Source organism: Microcaecilia unicolor, chromosome 3 (genome assembly GCF_901765095.1).
Source record: "Microcaecilia unicolor chromosome 3, aMicUni1.1, whole genome shotgun sequence".
Classification (NCBI taxonomy): domain Eukaryota; kingdom Metazoa; phylum Chordata; class Amphibia; order Gymnophiona; family Siphonopidae; genus Microcaecilia; species Microcaecilia unicolor.
This window is the reverse complement of record NC_044033.1, coordinates 246,978,231-246,994,292: the sequence shown is the minus strand read 5'-3', so window position 1 is coordinate 246,994,292 and position 16,062 is coordinate 246,978,231. Positions and strand designations below refer to the sequence as shown.

The 16,062-nt window shown below is 49.0% G+C and overlaps 1 protein-coding gene across 1 annotated transcript in view; it reads right to left on the bottom strand.

Moving 5' to 3' along the window:
• The window catches only part of DHRS1 (dehydrogenase/reductase 1), a 28,394-nt gene extending 12,332 nt beyond the window's left edge, over positions 1-16,062 (bottom strand). The window contains exons 1-6 of the mRNA XM_030197650.1: positions 15,937-16,062; positions 10,346-10,495; positions 7,722-7,865; positions 6,750-6,829; positions 5,258-5,390; positions 4,791-4,934 (exon numbers count right to left, since the gene is read on the bottom strand). Coding sequence (XP_030053510.1) covers positions 4,791-4,934; positions 5,258-5,390; positions 6,750-6,829; positions 7,722-7,865; positions 10,346-10,495 — 651 coding nt within the window. The 5' untranslated portion in view covers positions 15,937-16,062. The remainder of the gene's footprint in view (positions 1-4,790; positions 4,935-5,257; positions 5,391-6,749; positions 6,830-7,721; positions 7,866-10,345; positions 10,496-15,936) is intronic.

Sequence of the window (16,062 nt, the reverse complement as noted above, 5' to 3'; positions counted from 1 at the left end):
AAGGTTGAGCCAGTGCATCCAACCCCGCCGAGCGAGGATCTCTCCTTCTGCTGAAAAAGCGAGAGACTTTGGCGTTTGCACTTGACACCATTAGATCCAATCCACGAGTCCCCCATTTGGCACAAATCTGAAGAAAAACTTCTTCTGCAAGTTCCCATTCCGCCGAGTCAATTTGATGCCTGCTGAGGAAATCGGCTTACACGTTGCTGTGACCTGCTTTGTGAGCTGCGGACAGCAGATGCAAATGGAGCTCGGCACCACTGGAAAATCTGAGCGGCCTCCACAGCCAGGGCCCTGCACTAAGTGCCGCCCTGGCGATTGACGTAGGCCACCACTGTTGTGTTGTCTGACAGAACTCAGACAGGCAGCCCCTCCGGAGTCTTGTGGAAGGCTAGAAGAGTCTGGAATATCGCTCTCAGTTCCAAGCAATTGATGGACCACCCCGCTTCTACGGGTGTCCACTGACCCTGAGCATAGCTTCCTTGGCAATGAGCTCCCCAGCTGGCATCCGTTATCACCAGGCACCAAGAAGGAAGCGCGAGCGGCATTCCCCGTCGCAGTCTCCTGTCGGAGAGACACCAATCCATACTGTGCTGGGCCGCAGGGAGCCACGTTAGTCTGCGTTGGTATTCCTGGGAAATTGGAGACCATTGCTGGAGCACAGCAATCTGTAGCGGCCTCATGTGAGCTCTCACCCAGGGAACCACCTCCATGGTGGCCGTCATCGACCCCAGGAGCCGAACAAAATCCCAAGCTCGAGTGCAAGGCATCCACAGGAGCAGACGGACCTGATTCTGAAGCTTGCATCACCTGTGGTCGGGGAGGAAGACGAACTCCGAACCCCGAGGCCGTGTCAAACCGGACCCCCAAATACTCGAGAGACTGAGAGGGGGTCAGGTGACTTTTGGGCAAATTGATCACCCAGCCCAGAGTCTGAAGAACCTTTATAACTCTGGTCTTGGCGAGATGGCTCTGTCTGCCGAATTCGCCCTGATGAGCCAGTCATCGAGATACGGGTGAACTCTGACACCCTCTCGCCTGAGAAAGGCAGCTACCACCACCAATCACCTTGGAAAAGGTACAGGGAGCTGTGGCTAGGCCGAAAGGCAAAGTCTGAAATTGGAAATGTTGGCCCAAAACCACAAACCGGAGAAACCGCTGGTGCGGCAGCCAGATGGGAATATACAAGTACGCTTCCTTGACATCCGGAGACGTGAGAAACTCTCCTGGCTGTACCGCCGCAATGATGGAACACAGGGTTTCCATGCGAAAGTGTCACACTCTTAGGGCCTCGTTGACTCTTCGTAAGTCAAGGATCGGTCTGAAAGACCCGCCTTTTCGAGGGACCACAAAATAAATAGAGTAGCGGCCGCAGCCGCGTTCGGCGGGAGGCACCAGAACCACTCCAAGCTGCAGCAAGACTTGCAAGGTCTTCTCTACCGCCACCCGTTTGACGGCAGTGCCGCATCGGGACTCCATAAAAGCGTCTCTCACCAGGGCACCGAATTCCAATCGGAAGCCTTCTCTGATCAGGTCCAGGGTTCACTGATCCGAAGAAATCTTGGGCCACTCCTCGATGAAGAGGGAAAGATGACCCCCTACTGCAGGAATCGACGAGTGGACCAGCGTCCCATCATTGTGGAGGACACCCCTGAACTTCTGGCCGTGGACCGGCCGCTGTGGAACGTTTGTCCGAGCGAAAGGAGTTCCTCTGCTGAAAACGGGCACGTTAAGAAAACCCAGCAGAGCGCCCTGGGCGATACCTGCGAGCTTCGCGGAAACGTGGCCTGGAAGAGGAGGGAAAAACAAACAGAGCTTTTGGAAGAAGGCCGTGGCCTATCCTCAGGTAACCGCTGGGACAGAGTCCCCTAGGTCTTTAACAAATCTTCTCCCTCTCCAAATAACAGAAGGCCCCGAAAAGGTAACCTCACCAGCCTCTGCTTAGAGGCCATGTCAGCCACCCAATGCCGCAGCCAAAGAAGGCGGCGGGCAGCAACCACCACAGACATCTGCTTAGCCGAAGCTCTGACCAGATCATAAAGGGCATCAGCCAAAAAAGAGAGGGCAGACTCCATATGCGGGCCAACCTCAGAGAGGGAACCCGCACCATCCTCGGGCATATCGCCCGCCTGCTGTAACCAGGAAAGGCAGGCACGGGCTGCATAGGAACTGCAAATCACCGCCCTTAAGGAAAGGCCCGGGATTTCAAAGGACCGCTTCAACGCGGATTCTAGCCACTGGTCCTGCATATCTTTCAAAGTGACCCCTCCCTCCACCGGGAGAGTGGCCTTTTTAGTCACAGCTGTGACCAACGCATCCACTTTAGGCATCCCCAAAGGGGCCAAGTGATCCTCACTCAGAGGGTAAAGCTGACCCATAGCCCTGGCAACCTTCAAAGGCCCATCAGGGTCAGACCATTGAAAAGAAATAAGCTCTTGGATGGAGTCATGCACCGGCAAAGCCCAAGAAGGCTTCTTAGTACTAGCCATCCTAGGATTAACAGAGGAGGCATCGCCCGCGACCGGATCTTCAATAGAAAGGGTCTGCAAGGTATCAGAAATGAGCGCTGGCAGCTCGTCACGGTGGAAAATCCGTACCACTTTAGGATCATCCAAATCCTGTGGCAAACAGGGACCCTCATCTGGATCATCCGTCCATGAGGGCCTGCCAGACTCCTCAGACTCCCCACAACCTGACCAGAGGGGGGGAAAGGGAGAGGCGCCACCCTCAGACGAGGAATTTACCCGTCTACGTTTAGCGTCAGTCCAACGCTCAGGGGAAGAAGGAAACTCTGCAGCCAGTACTGGGCTATCAAAACCTGGAGGGAATCCAGTCTGCAACGTAGTGTCAGACGCATCCGGCAAAGCCCTTTTTAACATAAAGGCCTTATGCATCAACAGCACAAATTCAGGGGAGAAAAACTCACCCTGGCCCTCCGCCCCCGAATTAGAAGAAGCGGAGGAAGGAGCTCCTCTAGCAGCCTCAGAACGAGGCACCCCCCTGCACTCAGACTCCTCTGCAACCGCGAGGGTTGAGTCATGCGGCGCTTCCAAAATGGCGCCCGCTGCCAGCTCCATCGAGCGGGAAGAATCACCGCTCATCATGCCCGTACTAGCACGAGCGTCTAAGGAGCACATACTGCAAAGCCCCGCTGCTGACCTGCGTTTACCACAGCGGGAGCAGCACTTAACGCCTTCAGCAGCCATCGCCCAACTGGAAGGAAATATAAAAATAAAATGGCAGCTTCGCACCAAAACTTACCCCATACAGAACGCTGTCCACGGGAACCTCCCCAGAGGAGTTGGGCACCACTCTCACCTCAGAAGACCGAGTCAACGAGCTCCGGTCAAGCTGCATTGAACCAGAATCTCTGGCAAAAGCCTCAGAACAGCAATGCTGTAAAAGCGCGCCCTTTTTTTTTTTTTTTACACTTTGAGGAAAGTTGGAGGCAGGCAGCAACAGAGGACTCCGGGAGGAAGGGGGATGGGGTAAGGCAGGGACAGGGAACAAAACCAAGTATGCCTTCAAAGTGAACACCACCAGCCACAACACCCCCGCTCTACTGGCAAAGCACAGGAGCCACCCCAGGCAGAAATCCAGGAGCTGATCAAGCGACGTCCACACCTGCTGAGAGATACAGATATACTGAAGGCAGAGGGGGCTAGCCGTCCAAGGTCACTGTGGTTTTTCAGTGTTCTCTATCTCCACCTGCTGGTAGGCGGATATAACCCATCAGTTAATGGATTCATCTGCTGTTGATGACAAGGAAAAGGGAGTTGTGACCTTTTTTCACCCCCACAGTTTCCAGAACAGGGAGCTTTGTCCATCTTCCTGACTGACAGGAAGAGGATTCATCCCTTGGAGGGAAAATCTTAGTTGGTATACCCAGCTCAAAGAGAAGTCTCTTTCTTGGATCCTACCTAAATGCTAGGTGATCAGGATTTGGTTCAGCATCCCTAGCCATTTCCCTCAGCACCCATGCAAGGGGGCTATTGTAATTTTTAACCTCCAAGCTGCAGCACCTTTTTCACTATTCAAAGGAAGGTCTTTGACTAGCACAGTCACTGACCTAGAAATGCAAGGAGTGGAAACTAGCCTCAGAACTTAGAAAGCTGCTGGACTGCTTCGAGGGAGCACAGGTACAGCCAGGATCCTTTCTTCCACCACTGCCTGCGAGGAGCAGCAAGAGGAAAAGAAGAAGAAATAGAAATGCTATATAATCTAGCTGGAGCAGAATAACCACCAAGGTAAAGCCTTTCAACACCAGATATCCCTTTAAGGTGAAACAGCTGTAGAGTAGAATACTGAGGAGTGTAATTATTAGTTTTTCTTTTGCCTAAACTCCCTCGCATATGCAAGTGGTGTAAGTAGTTTCTCTCTAAAACAATTGTCCCAATTATTTGAATATCCAAGTTACAGTAAACCTTTCACAGTGTGGAATATATATAACTGTATTAACTGCTTTATTAACTGTAATGAGTATACTGAGAGTGTGGTTAAAAATGCCAGCCAGCCTTCTAGCTCTGATAGTCCCAGCTCTGCCCTCAAGCCAATCCATTAAATATATTTGTGTACCCACTTGATGTTCACCAGACTATCCCAAAGAGAGTGTTTGGAGGAGGGAAATTGTTACATTTTCCCTGTGGAGATGTTTGGTAAACATTTCCCCCTGTCCACACCACCTCTCCTCCCCTCCCCCCCCCCCCCCCCCCCCCCCCGGCCTTCAAAAAGCATTTGTGAAGGTTTCTCCTCCATTAGAGAGACGGATATGTTTGATGTTGCTGTATTACCTGCTTTGACTGTGGATCTGAGGGGTCCATCTGTGTCAGGTATTCCTCTACAGTCTCTGTAAGGACAGCACCTGGCCAAAGCGACACATAAGCTACTCCATGTTTCCGCAGCTCGATGGCACAGTCTGCTGCCAGCCGGTCACACTAGAAAAAGATCATGAGAATATGAAAAGGGCACTGACCCATCCAGCCCACATCAATGAATAAGCCAATGCAAAAGAGAGAAGGCAAGATCAATGTGTACTGTGACTTTGAAGAGATGCTGGAACTCAGAAGGAGGAAGAGTGAAAAAGGCCATTGGGTTTGGTTTCAAGGATAGTTGTAGTGAATATTAATCAGTTCTGTTTCAGTGCTACTGTTAAGCATATTTTGGCTATAAGCTAGACCTTGTGTGGGATTATGAGAAGCAATTGTGCTAAATAGAAGTCAAGAATAATAGACAAGAGAAATATGGATGGTGTTCTCACCGCTTCCTTCCCAACACCGTATGGGACATTGGAGATGTACATGAGGCCACCAAAGGACGATATGACAACAATAAGACCGCGTTGTGCTGGCACCATCATCTGGGCAGCATAGACTGAGCAGATGTAGTGTCCTCTAGGAGAATAGAAGCAGAGAAAATGTGAGTGACAGCAGCACGTCCAACAGAAATACAAAACATGGTGACAAAGACTCAGAGCCAGATGCACTAAAGTCGTCGTTAGAGCCGTTCCCTACCGAATTCCATAGCAAATCGGTAGGCAACGGCAATGCATCAAAGAAAGGGAATGCAAATGAGCTGCTCGTTGCAGCTCACTTGCATTCTCTAATCCCTCGTAAAATGGTCGGAGAATCGGCCGGTAGAGTATGCGCAGAGTAGCCAAGCGTTATGCTGGCTGCTCTGCGCATGCCAAGGACGTCAAAAAATAAAAAAACGACATGCCTATGGACGGCCTTCGCCCCCCCTCCCCCCGCCCAAGGTCGCCACTGCCGCTCCCCCCTGCATTAAAAGAGCTTTCTGCAGCCCCCCCCCCCGAGGTCGCCGCCACTGCTCCCCCCTCTCTTGAAATGACAGCTTCCCCGCCATCCTCTGCACCCCCGTGGCCCCGCCCTCGTCTGATGTAAGTAACTTACGTAGGTAACTTACGTCAGACCAGGGCAGGCCAAGGAGGAAAGAAGGGAAGTCCTGAAGCCAAGCGATCAGCTGTTGCCTGCTGCGGCCGGTGCAGCGCCTTCACACGGGGGTGAGAGGCGCTGTGAGGGTCCGGTGGCGCAGAGGATGGCAGGGAAGCTGTCATTTTAAGAGAGGGGGGAGCGGGGCTGCGGAAAGCTCTTTCAATGCAGGGGGGAGGGGGAGCGGCAGCGACCTTGGGTGGGGGGTGCATCGGAAGGGAAAAAAGAAAGCAGTGCTCGTCAGGGACGTCCTTCAAGGACGTCAATGTTAGGCACAGACGCGCAGCTTTTTTTTTCCCTTTCCCACAGCAGCCCCTGCCTAACGAGAGGTGCAGACCTCACATTAGGGTTTCCACCGTAAGGGGAATCGGTAAACGTTAGTGCATATCATTATAATAGCCTTGCAATGGTACTGCAGCTCATTATAATGATTTGCATTCCGTTTTCATTAGCTGCTACAGTGATAGGGAAATGGCGTTTGGTGCATGCTAGGGTTTACTACTTGCTCGTTAATGGCTCGTTAAAGGCTCGTTAAGTTTAGTGCATCTGGGCCTCATATCTCAGCTACTCAGCACCTCTCTCCCCCTTTTGTCTCCCTGCATGGGATTTCCTCCCACCAGCTTCCCAACACACAAGTACAAACACTTGTGATCTCCTACCTCCCTCTACTTCCATAACCTAATAGGTCCCACTCAGCCCCCTCCCCCCATACTGCCGAACCTCTTAACACACTCTCTTTCACCATAGCCCTCATTAAGAAATCCTCCCTTCTTTTAAATTCAATAAGCATTTGTCTGTGCTCACCTTAGGCCTGTGTTGTTGACGTCATCCCAGTAGGATGGAGGACACTCCCAGAACGGTTTCTTCTGGTTTTTTATAATTGTCTGTTGAAACATTGTGTTGAGAATAGAAAACAGATATGATGTTGCGTGTCCCGCTTCTATGACTACTGAAGCTCTCTTCTGTCCCTTTTCATTTCTTTCCTCCCCTACGTCTTTTGCTATAAATTCCCCATCCCTATGTACCTCAAACACTTGCATCCCATGGATCTGAATTTACAGATAAGGACCATATGGCCTATCCATAGAAACTACTAATCTCTACTATCCCTTGGAGATTGCTAGCCTTTCCAAATTTGAGCTTGACGTAAGCTGCATTCAGCTGCAATAGATACTTCTGTGCCCAAAAGGCTTACAATCTTTGTTTTGGCCTGAGCTGATTGACAGTGAAGTGACTTATCCAACATCACATCACTGGGATTTCAACCCTGACTTCCCTGGTTCTCAGATCATTGCTCATACCACTAAGCTGCTTGTCCACTCCTCAAGCTATCCTTCATCTCTATCATGATCCTATCTCTTTTTCCCTCAGACCCTTCCTATTCATGTTTCATCCCTGATTTCTATTAATCCCTGCTATCTCCATCATTCATAATCATCCTTAATCCCTTTACTTATCAGTACTCTACCTTCATCTTCCTCCTCAATTCCTGGTTCCCATCCATTGTGTAACCTCATTCTCCTAATCTCAGTCACTGTCTTTCCCGTTACCACATCCCCCTCCACAATTTTACCTCTATCAAATCCCCGTCAATCTCACCATCTCATCAACATCTGTCCCATCTACCCTTCTACCCCATAAACCTTCTCTCAGCTCCTGTATATGTCCCTTTTCATAGCTAAGTGTGATAGCCTCGGTCTTCCATTTTCCAGATGAGCATTTGACAATGTAGGTATCATCTGTACTAGGAAGGTAGGAGAATTTGCATGTGGTTACCTGTACTGCAGCAAAAGCATTGTTCACGAGAATATCCAGCCGCCCTTTCTGTTCCCGCCGGACTCTGTCAAACAGCAGCTTAATATCTTCATCTTTAGTAGAATCACATACCACAGGGATACATTTCCCACCACGGGACTGCACCTACCATAAAAGAATACAGTATGATGAGGGCTGAGGACTACTGGGGCTATCATTTTATTTATTAGGATTATTATGTCTTCTTTGTTCACAATGACACAGACACCAGGTGATCTATGGCCTTCCCTTTATTTCTTCAGAATGGATCCTTTGTGCCTATCCCAAGGTTACCAACCTTTACATCTGCCACCTCCATTGGGAGGCTCTTTCAATCATCCACTACCCTACCCTGAGTCTACCATCTTTGAACCTTCTATGATGACCTCATACTGAAAAACTTCCTATTCAGTGAAAAAAAGGGAGCTACTTGTGAATTATGCATTTCTTTAATATATATCAATGTCTCTATAATATCCATTCTTGCCTCTGTCCTCTTATCTAAAGGATACATACTTATGTCCACCAACCTCATTTTATAAAACATGGGTGGGCAAACCCTTTGGCCAGAGGGCCACATTGGAGACCATGAGTGGGGCAGGGGACCAGTAATGGTATGACAACCCCTAGTGGAAGTCTGAGGAGTCTCACTGTCTCTCAACCCCCCCCCCCCCTTCCCAATGCACCTCATTCCTACCAGTCTCTCTCAAACCTATCTTCATCCCCACCAGTCTCTCTCTCAACATCCCTGCCCCCACCAGTCTCCCTCTCTAACTTACCTCCTTGCTCCCACCAGGTTCTCTCTCACCCCACCCCCACCCACTCAACTACCCCTGCCCTACTACTACTACTATTTAGCATTTTTATAGCGCTACAAGGCATACGCAGCGCTGCACAAACATAGAAGAAAGACAGTCCCTGCTCAAAGAGCTGACAATCTAATAGCCCTCCCCCATCACCACCAACCAGCTTATCAGCTACTTCCCAGCCAGCAATCCCTCTTCTATTTACTCAGTTTATCAGTCAGTCATCCCCCCCCCCCCCCCCCCCCAATTAGCTAGCTTCAGCCAGCCAGCCATCCCCTCTCCTCCTTCCCAGCCAGATTCAGTCATTCACTTCATTCCCCCAATCACACAGTCAACCCTTCTCCACCCTGCCCCATTCAAGCCAGCTTCAGTCAGTCATTTGATATCAACAGGTTAAGGAGGTAGGAATGATGCAGGTGCCTCTTTTCACAGCCGCAGGAGAAACCTTCATTACAGGACCAAGGCAGGTACAGGGCCGTGCCCAGGGTCTGTGGCGCCCTCCTGCAGACTATCAGTCTGGTTCCAGGGTGACAATATGTTGGTGCTTGATTTCACTTGGTATATTCTGGTGGTTAGAAAGCCCTTAATCCAGTTGAGAGTGTTACCACCAATTCCGAAATAGTCTGCTACATGAATTTCAATAAGTAGAATCAGAGACTATAAATCCCACAGTGCTATGCTATGGGGTGTAAGTTCCAAATGAGGACTTGCAAAATGGTCTCCATCCCTTCTGACTGACCATGGAGTTTAAATATTGGAGACTATAGAATGTTGCTACTATTTTGATTTCTGCCAGGTACTTGTGACCTGGATTGGCCACTGTTGGAAGCAGGATACTGAGCTAGATGTTATTATGTTTTTATTCAGTGATTGGCAGGGGCCTTCATAGTGGGTCTAAAGGGTGAATGGATTTGTACAGCCAAACAAGGAAGTCAGTTTCCCACAGAAGGTAGAGCTTCTCTCCCCCCACCCCCCACCCTACAGAATCCCAGTGGTCATGAGCCATATTTGAAATACATCTTCTCAGAAATGCTGATATGCACATGGATATTATCATCTCAAGAGACTCGATCAAGTATAGAGGATCCACAGTGGTAGGACAGTGAGGGGTAAGGCATAGGATAAACACATAAGATCCTTAGCTTTAGGGAAGTAAAGGGTAAAGCCTGGGATAAGCACAGAGGAACCTCAGCAGCGGGGGAGTGAAGAGTAAAACCTGGGATAATTGTAGAGGATCCTCAGTGGTGGGGAAAATGAAGGGTAAAGCCTAGAATAAACTTAGAAGATCCATAGCTGTGGGAAAGTAAGGTGTAAAGCTTGGGGTAAGCACAGAAGATCCTCAGCAGTGGGAACGTGAGGGGTAAAACTTGGGATAAGCTCAGAGGATCTTCAGTGGTGGGGGAATGCAGGCAGGGTAAAGCCTAGGATAAGCACAGAGGATACTCGATGGTGGGGGAGGGAGGAGTAAAGCCTGAAATCAGCATAGAAGGTCCTCAGCAGTGGGGGAGTGAAAGGTTATGACTGGGATAAGCAGATCTGTGGGAGAAGTGAGGTAATGATCTGAAACAGACTTAGAGGATTCTCAGTGATGAAGGAGCACTGGGCATAGATCCTCCAGTGGGGGACTGAGGGGTAATGCCTGGGACACGCACAGCACAGACAAACACAAACAAACAAACTCTAATGGGTAGGAATGAAACTATGGTTTGTGAATGTGAGTCTGAGAACCAGATGAGAAGGAAGGAGAAAGACCAAGAATTAATAAGCTCAAACACCAAGAGACAAGATAAAGTGCTTTACCTCCTGAGCTGTCTGGTCCAAGGTTTCCTTCCTACGTCCTGTGATGTAGACTGTGGCCCCAGCTTCAGAAAGCTGCAGCGCTATTCCCTTCCCAATTCCACGGGATGCACCTGTCACAAGGCAGACCTGTCCATAGAGTGGTGCAGCCATCTGGGAGGGGGGGGAAAAAAAACCATGAAACATGACCGCTAGCACTCCAGTCTTTCCCTACACTGACAGGACTTGAATTAGGAAGAATGGGCCATTGCCTGGTCTGTAACAGGTTTAGAATTGCCTTTTTCTCCTCCCATTGAATTCTCTGCTTCAAATCTCTGTATAACCACACGCCCTCATTCTCCCACATGTCTGGTTATATTAAGGTATAAACATACAAACAAATCTTTTCCAGAGGCAGGGAAGCGGTAAAACTAGAGGACATAAATTGAGGTTCTAGGCCTGTAGACTTAGGAGTCACATCAGGGAATACTTTTCATGGAGAGGGTGGATGATGAGAGGATGGTGGAGACAAAAACAGCAACAGAATTCAAATAGGAATGGGATAAACACAGAGGATCCCTAAATAGAGGATTGTATCATAACAAACTTAAATGATCTCATGGGTGTTGATGTGTTGATGCTTAGATAGCAACTCTGGCTATGAGGAACTAAGACCAGTGCCAGGCAGACTTCTACAATCTGTGTCCCCGTGTATGACAAGCCAAATTAGGATGTGCTGGAGTGGGCTTTGACAGCTCCTCCTGTAGTTGGGTCATAAGGACAGTGCTGGATGGACTTCTATGGTTTCTGTTCCAAAAATGGCAAAGAAAAATGAGGAACAAGTATTTGTATTTTATATTACTTTTATTGTTGCTTTAATCATGACTTAATAAAGATTGTGACTGTTGTGCAGACTGAGCAAGTCTTTATCTGCTATCATCTACTATGTATTCAACAATTAAATCCCTCAGTCTTTGGAAAATAAATGGTAACATAAACTAGTAAAGCCAAGACTGAACATGCCAAAATATATAAATAGGGCTACTAGCATTTAAATATACCAATTTTTATTTTTTCTTTTCCTTATCTCTTCTATTATAGAGTGCCCTCAGTAAAAAACCACTATTCAAGGCAGTATGTTTTAAATGCCTAGTGGTCTAGCATTTCTTTCATTGGGTCACTCTTATTTATATGTGCTATAGCCCATGATAAGGTGCTCAATCAAAATATGTTACTTAAGTTGCTGCTTCACTCTTGTCCACCGCTATCTTTAACGAGATTTGGCTTCCCCTGGAAATGCCCAACTCCGCAGGTTTCAACGTATCTTTCATCAGGGACTTGGGTTAAAGCCAGACCAATGCTTAACGTGAAGCCTTCTGATTTCTCAGTTTAAGCATTGGTCTGGCTGTGATCTGTTGAGACGCTTGAACTTTCGAGACCAGAGACAGAAGGTTGTCTGCTCTTGGCTCGGGAAGATAGGCACAAGCTGTCTTTGTGCACAACAGAGCCCCTATGAATTCCAATTTTTGAACCGGGTGGAGATGGGACTTTGGATAATTGATGACAAACCCTAGTAGCTCCAGCACTTGAATAGTCATCCGCATGGACTGTAAAGCTTCTTCCTGAGAGGTGCTCTTCACTAGCCAATCGTCGAGATAAGGGAACACATGCATTCCCAGTCTGCGTAGAGACGCTGCAACAACTGCCAGGCACTTGGTAAATACCCTGGGCGCAGACGCCAAGCCAAAAGGCAGCACACAGTACTTAAAATGCTGCGTTCCCAGCCGAAACCACAGATACTGCCTGTGGACTGGAAGTATCGAGATGTGAGTATAGGCATCCTTTTAAGTCCAGAGAGCATAGCCAATCGTTTTCCTGAATCATGGGAAGGGTGCCCAGGGAAAGCATCCTGAACTTTTCTCGAACTAGATATTTGTTCAGGCCCCTTAGGTCTAGGATGGGACGCATCCCCCCTGTTTTCTTTTCCACAAGAAAGTACCTGGAATAGAACCCCAGCCCTTCCTGCCCTGGTGGAACGGGCTCGACCGCATTGGCGCTGAGAAGGGTGAATTCCTCTGCAAGTACCTGCTTGTGTTGGGAGCTGAAGAAAGACTGAGCTCCCGGTGGGCAATTTGGAGGCTTGGTTTCCAGATTGAGGGTGTATCCTAACTGGACTATTTGAAGAACCCACCGGTCAGAGATTATGAAAGGCCACCTTTGGTGAAAAAATTTTAACCTCCCCCCGACAGGCAGATTGCCCAGCATGGACACGTTTACAGTGGCTATGCTCAACTGGAGCCAGTCAAAAACCCGTCCCTGGTTTTTGCTGGGGAGCAGCAAGGGCCCGTTTTGGCGCATGCTGTTGACGAGAACGAGCGTGCTGTGGCAGAGCCTGAACCGGCTGTCGAGAAGCAGGAGTGTACTTACGGTCTCTAGAGGCATAGGGTGCACTCCTCTTCCCTTTAAAAAACTTCCTAGATGAGGAAGTGGATGCAGAAGGCGCTCGGCGGGACAGAGAGTCCATAGCGTTCTCACGCTGATAGAGATGATCAATCAACTCCTCGACCTTCTCACCAAAAAGATGATCCCCCCAGCAAGGGATATCTGCAATCTTCTGCTGAGTTCGTTCCTCCAGGTTAGAGGCACGCAGCCATGAGAGTCTGCGCATCACTATATCCATAGCAGAAAATCTGGATGTCACGTCGCAGGAATTCCTGGACAGGAATTTGCGACACGCCTTCTGCTGCCTGACCACTTGACGAAAAGGCTCAGCCTGCTCCAGTGGGAGTGCATCAACCAAGCTCTCAAGCTGCCTCACTGAGTTCCGCAAATGAATACTCGTGAAGAGCTGGTACGATTGAATTTTGGATGCGAGCATACCAGCCTGATACGCCTTCCTCCCAAAAGAATCCAAGGTTCTATGTTCTCACCCCGGGGGCGCTGAGGCGAGTTCCTAGAACTCTTGGCTATTCTGAGAGCGGAATCCACCACCGCAGAATCATGAGGCAACTAAGGCCGGACGAAACTGGGTTCCCCGTGGATCCAATACTGGGATTCAGCCTTTTTGGGAATAGTTGGACATGAAAGAGGCTTCTCCCAGTTCCTCATCAGCACTTCCATGAGTGTATCATGAAAAGGAGCTATGGTAGAAGACTTAGGTGGAGATGGATAATCCAGGACCTCGAGCATCTTGGCCCTGGGCTCATCCACAGTCTCCACAGGGAAGGGAATGGCCTCAGACATTTCCCGCACAAAAGATGAAAAAGACAAGCTCTCCGGAGGGGAGAGCTGCCTCTGAGGTGAGGGGTTGAATCAGATGGAAGACCTAGAGAATCCTCGGCAGAGAAAACTCCATGAGCCATCATCGGATGGGGCTAGCAACTCAGAAAGAGCAGCTCGGATCCGAGCCCATCTCGACATGGAGGTGCGGTGACCTCGATGACAGTGTCGAGAAGTCGACTCCCCAGGTGACTCCGGTGAAGCTTCCTCCACCGACAGCAATGGAGAGTCGACCCGGGAGGCTACCGACCCTGATACCGGAAGCAGTACCGGAGAAGGGGACCTCACCACCGGCAAATGGCTAGGTGCCACAGGAGCCTCTGGCACCGTCGGTACCGGTACCTCCGGTGCCAGACGCAAATGGTGCAGCACCGCTTCCATAAAATCAGGAAAAATAGCCTTGATATGCTCATCTACAGAAGCTGTCGGGGAAGGCTGCGGTGTCGGTGCGGGCTGCAGAGGCAGAATCTGCAGAGGCTGGGGAGCCGGTACCGGGTTGCCAGATGACCTGCGCATCGATACCTCCATGACAGTGGGAGAGTGATCCTCTAGGCATCGACGCTTCTCGGGTGCCGAATGCCTCGACGACCCAGAGCTCGCGGTACCGTGTCGAGAAGAAGAACGATGACGCTGCTTCTTGGCCTTCGCCCAACACCCGTCATTGAGACTCCTCGGTACCGGTGAGGAAGACATGGAATCCACACGCTTCCTCGGGGCCGGGACCGATAGAGGTGGAGACCCGCTTGATGCATCACTGCTTCCAGCGTGCATCGGTCTCTTGGCAGCCTGTACCCAGTCTCCCGATGCCAATGCTGCCCTCGATGTCGACGGTACCGCTGCGGTACCGGACCCAGAAAGCTTTTCTCTTTGGGCCTCTCGAGAAAGCTGAGTGCGCTTTTTCATTTTTAGGCACAACTTACAGCTTTCCTGAAGATGGTCGGGCCCAAGGCACTGAAGGCACCAGGAGTGCAGATCAGTGCCAGAGATGGTCCGGTTGCAGTGGGCGCATGGCTTGAAGCCGCTGGGCGTCTTCGATGACATCGCGGGGAAAATCACCTCCGAAAAATCAAAGGACGCGATTGTGTCAGAAAAAGACACAAAAAAAGGGGAAAATACCCGCTCGAGCAACCTAAGAACGGCCGCAACGAAAAAAGAAAGGAAACTTAGAAAACGAAAAAACTAAGAAATAAAGGAACTAAAAGGTTTTTTTGGGTTTTTTTTAACACGAACACCCAAAAAGGGTAAAAACGAACTTCGTTCCGAAGGCCTGGAAAACGTGAAGCGCTGATAACAGAACTCCGTGTCTCCTCAGACGCGGGAAAAGAAAGAACTGAGGAGTGTGACCGTGCGAAGGGCGGGAAATCATGTTTGCGCATGCACAGTACCGGCGCCTCACGCGTAGAACGCTTCAGAAGAGACTTCTGCTATTTTTTTACTAAAATCCTCCGGGGGCCGACGTGACATCACCCACACGTGAGAATATCAGCCTGCTTGTCCTCGGAGAATATTTAACCATCTCTCTGACCTCATGTGCAACTTTCTTTGAATCAGTCACCTTACTTTCTAACTCTTCCTACTTTCTTAGCTATTCATATGTTATTTTGCTTTACTTTTCACTATCAGTTATAATGTTCTATTACGTATTGTGTTGACATTTAAGTAGTGTACTATGCATACTTTATATTGTTATTTGAATACTTTTTACTGCTGTAATTGCCTATTGCTCATGTTTGATCTTTTCTTACTGTACACCACCTTGAGTAAATTCCTTCAAAAAGGCGGTACATAAATCCTAATAATAATAAAATCATCTACAAAAAAAAAAAAAACATGCGGTCTCTTTCCTCTTAACATATTTGTGTTCTGTTTCCTACGTTATGGAAGTTCTAATGGGGCCCTATTCACTAATAATGCAAATTATGACTCAAACCAATCCTAAGGGATCACAAGCCAGTTGGATTTTCAGGATACCCTAATGGATATGCATGGCAGATTTTCATATAATGGAGGCTGTGGGCTGCATTTTGGTAATCAGTCTACTGTGAATAAAGAGTTTTCATACAGAGCTCTGTTTACTTTATGCTTTCCACTTTTTTTTATTTTAGTGCACACTCTTTTCTCGTTATTGCTTTTTTTGTCAGGACTCAGGATTTTCAGCTTCCTGTTAGATCATTTTCTGAAACAGCAAAGAAAGCGTGTGATGCGCTTGAAAACCCAAGGGGGTCGGCTTCCTGTGTGTAAAATTTGTGTAATGCAGGCTCAAAAAAGGAACTGTGTACTGCACCCACTAAACAGGACACCCGATCCAGGCCTCCCTTGTGCCATCCCAGCCTCACCTGTGCACAAGCAGAGCCTTCTCTTGCGTCCTACAGCACTCGCTCGGGACTATCCAGAAACAACAGGAACAGGCTGGCACAGACGTCTCCTCTTCACAGTGAAGAACTTTAAACAGGGAGGAGACG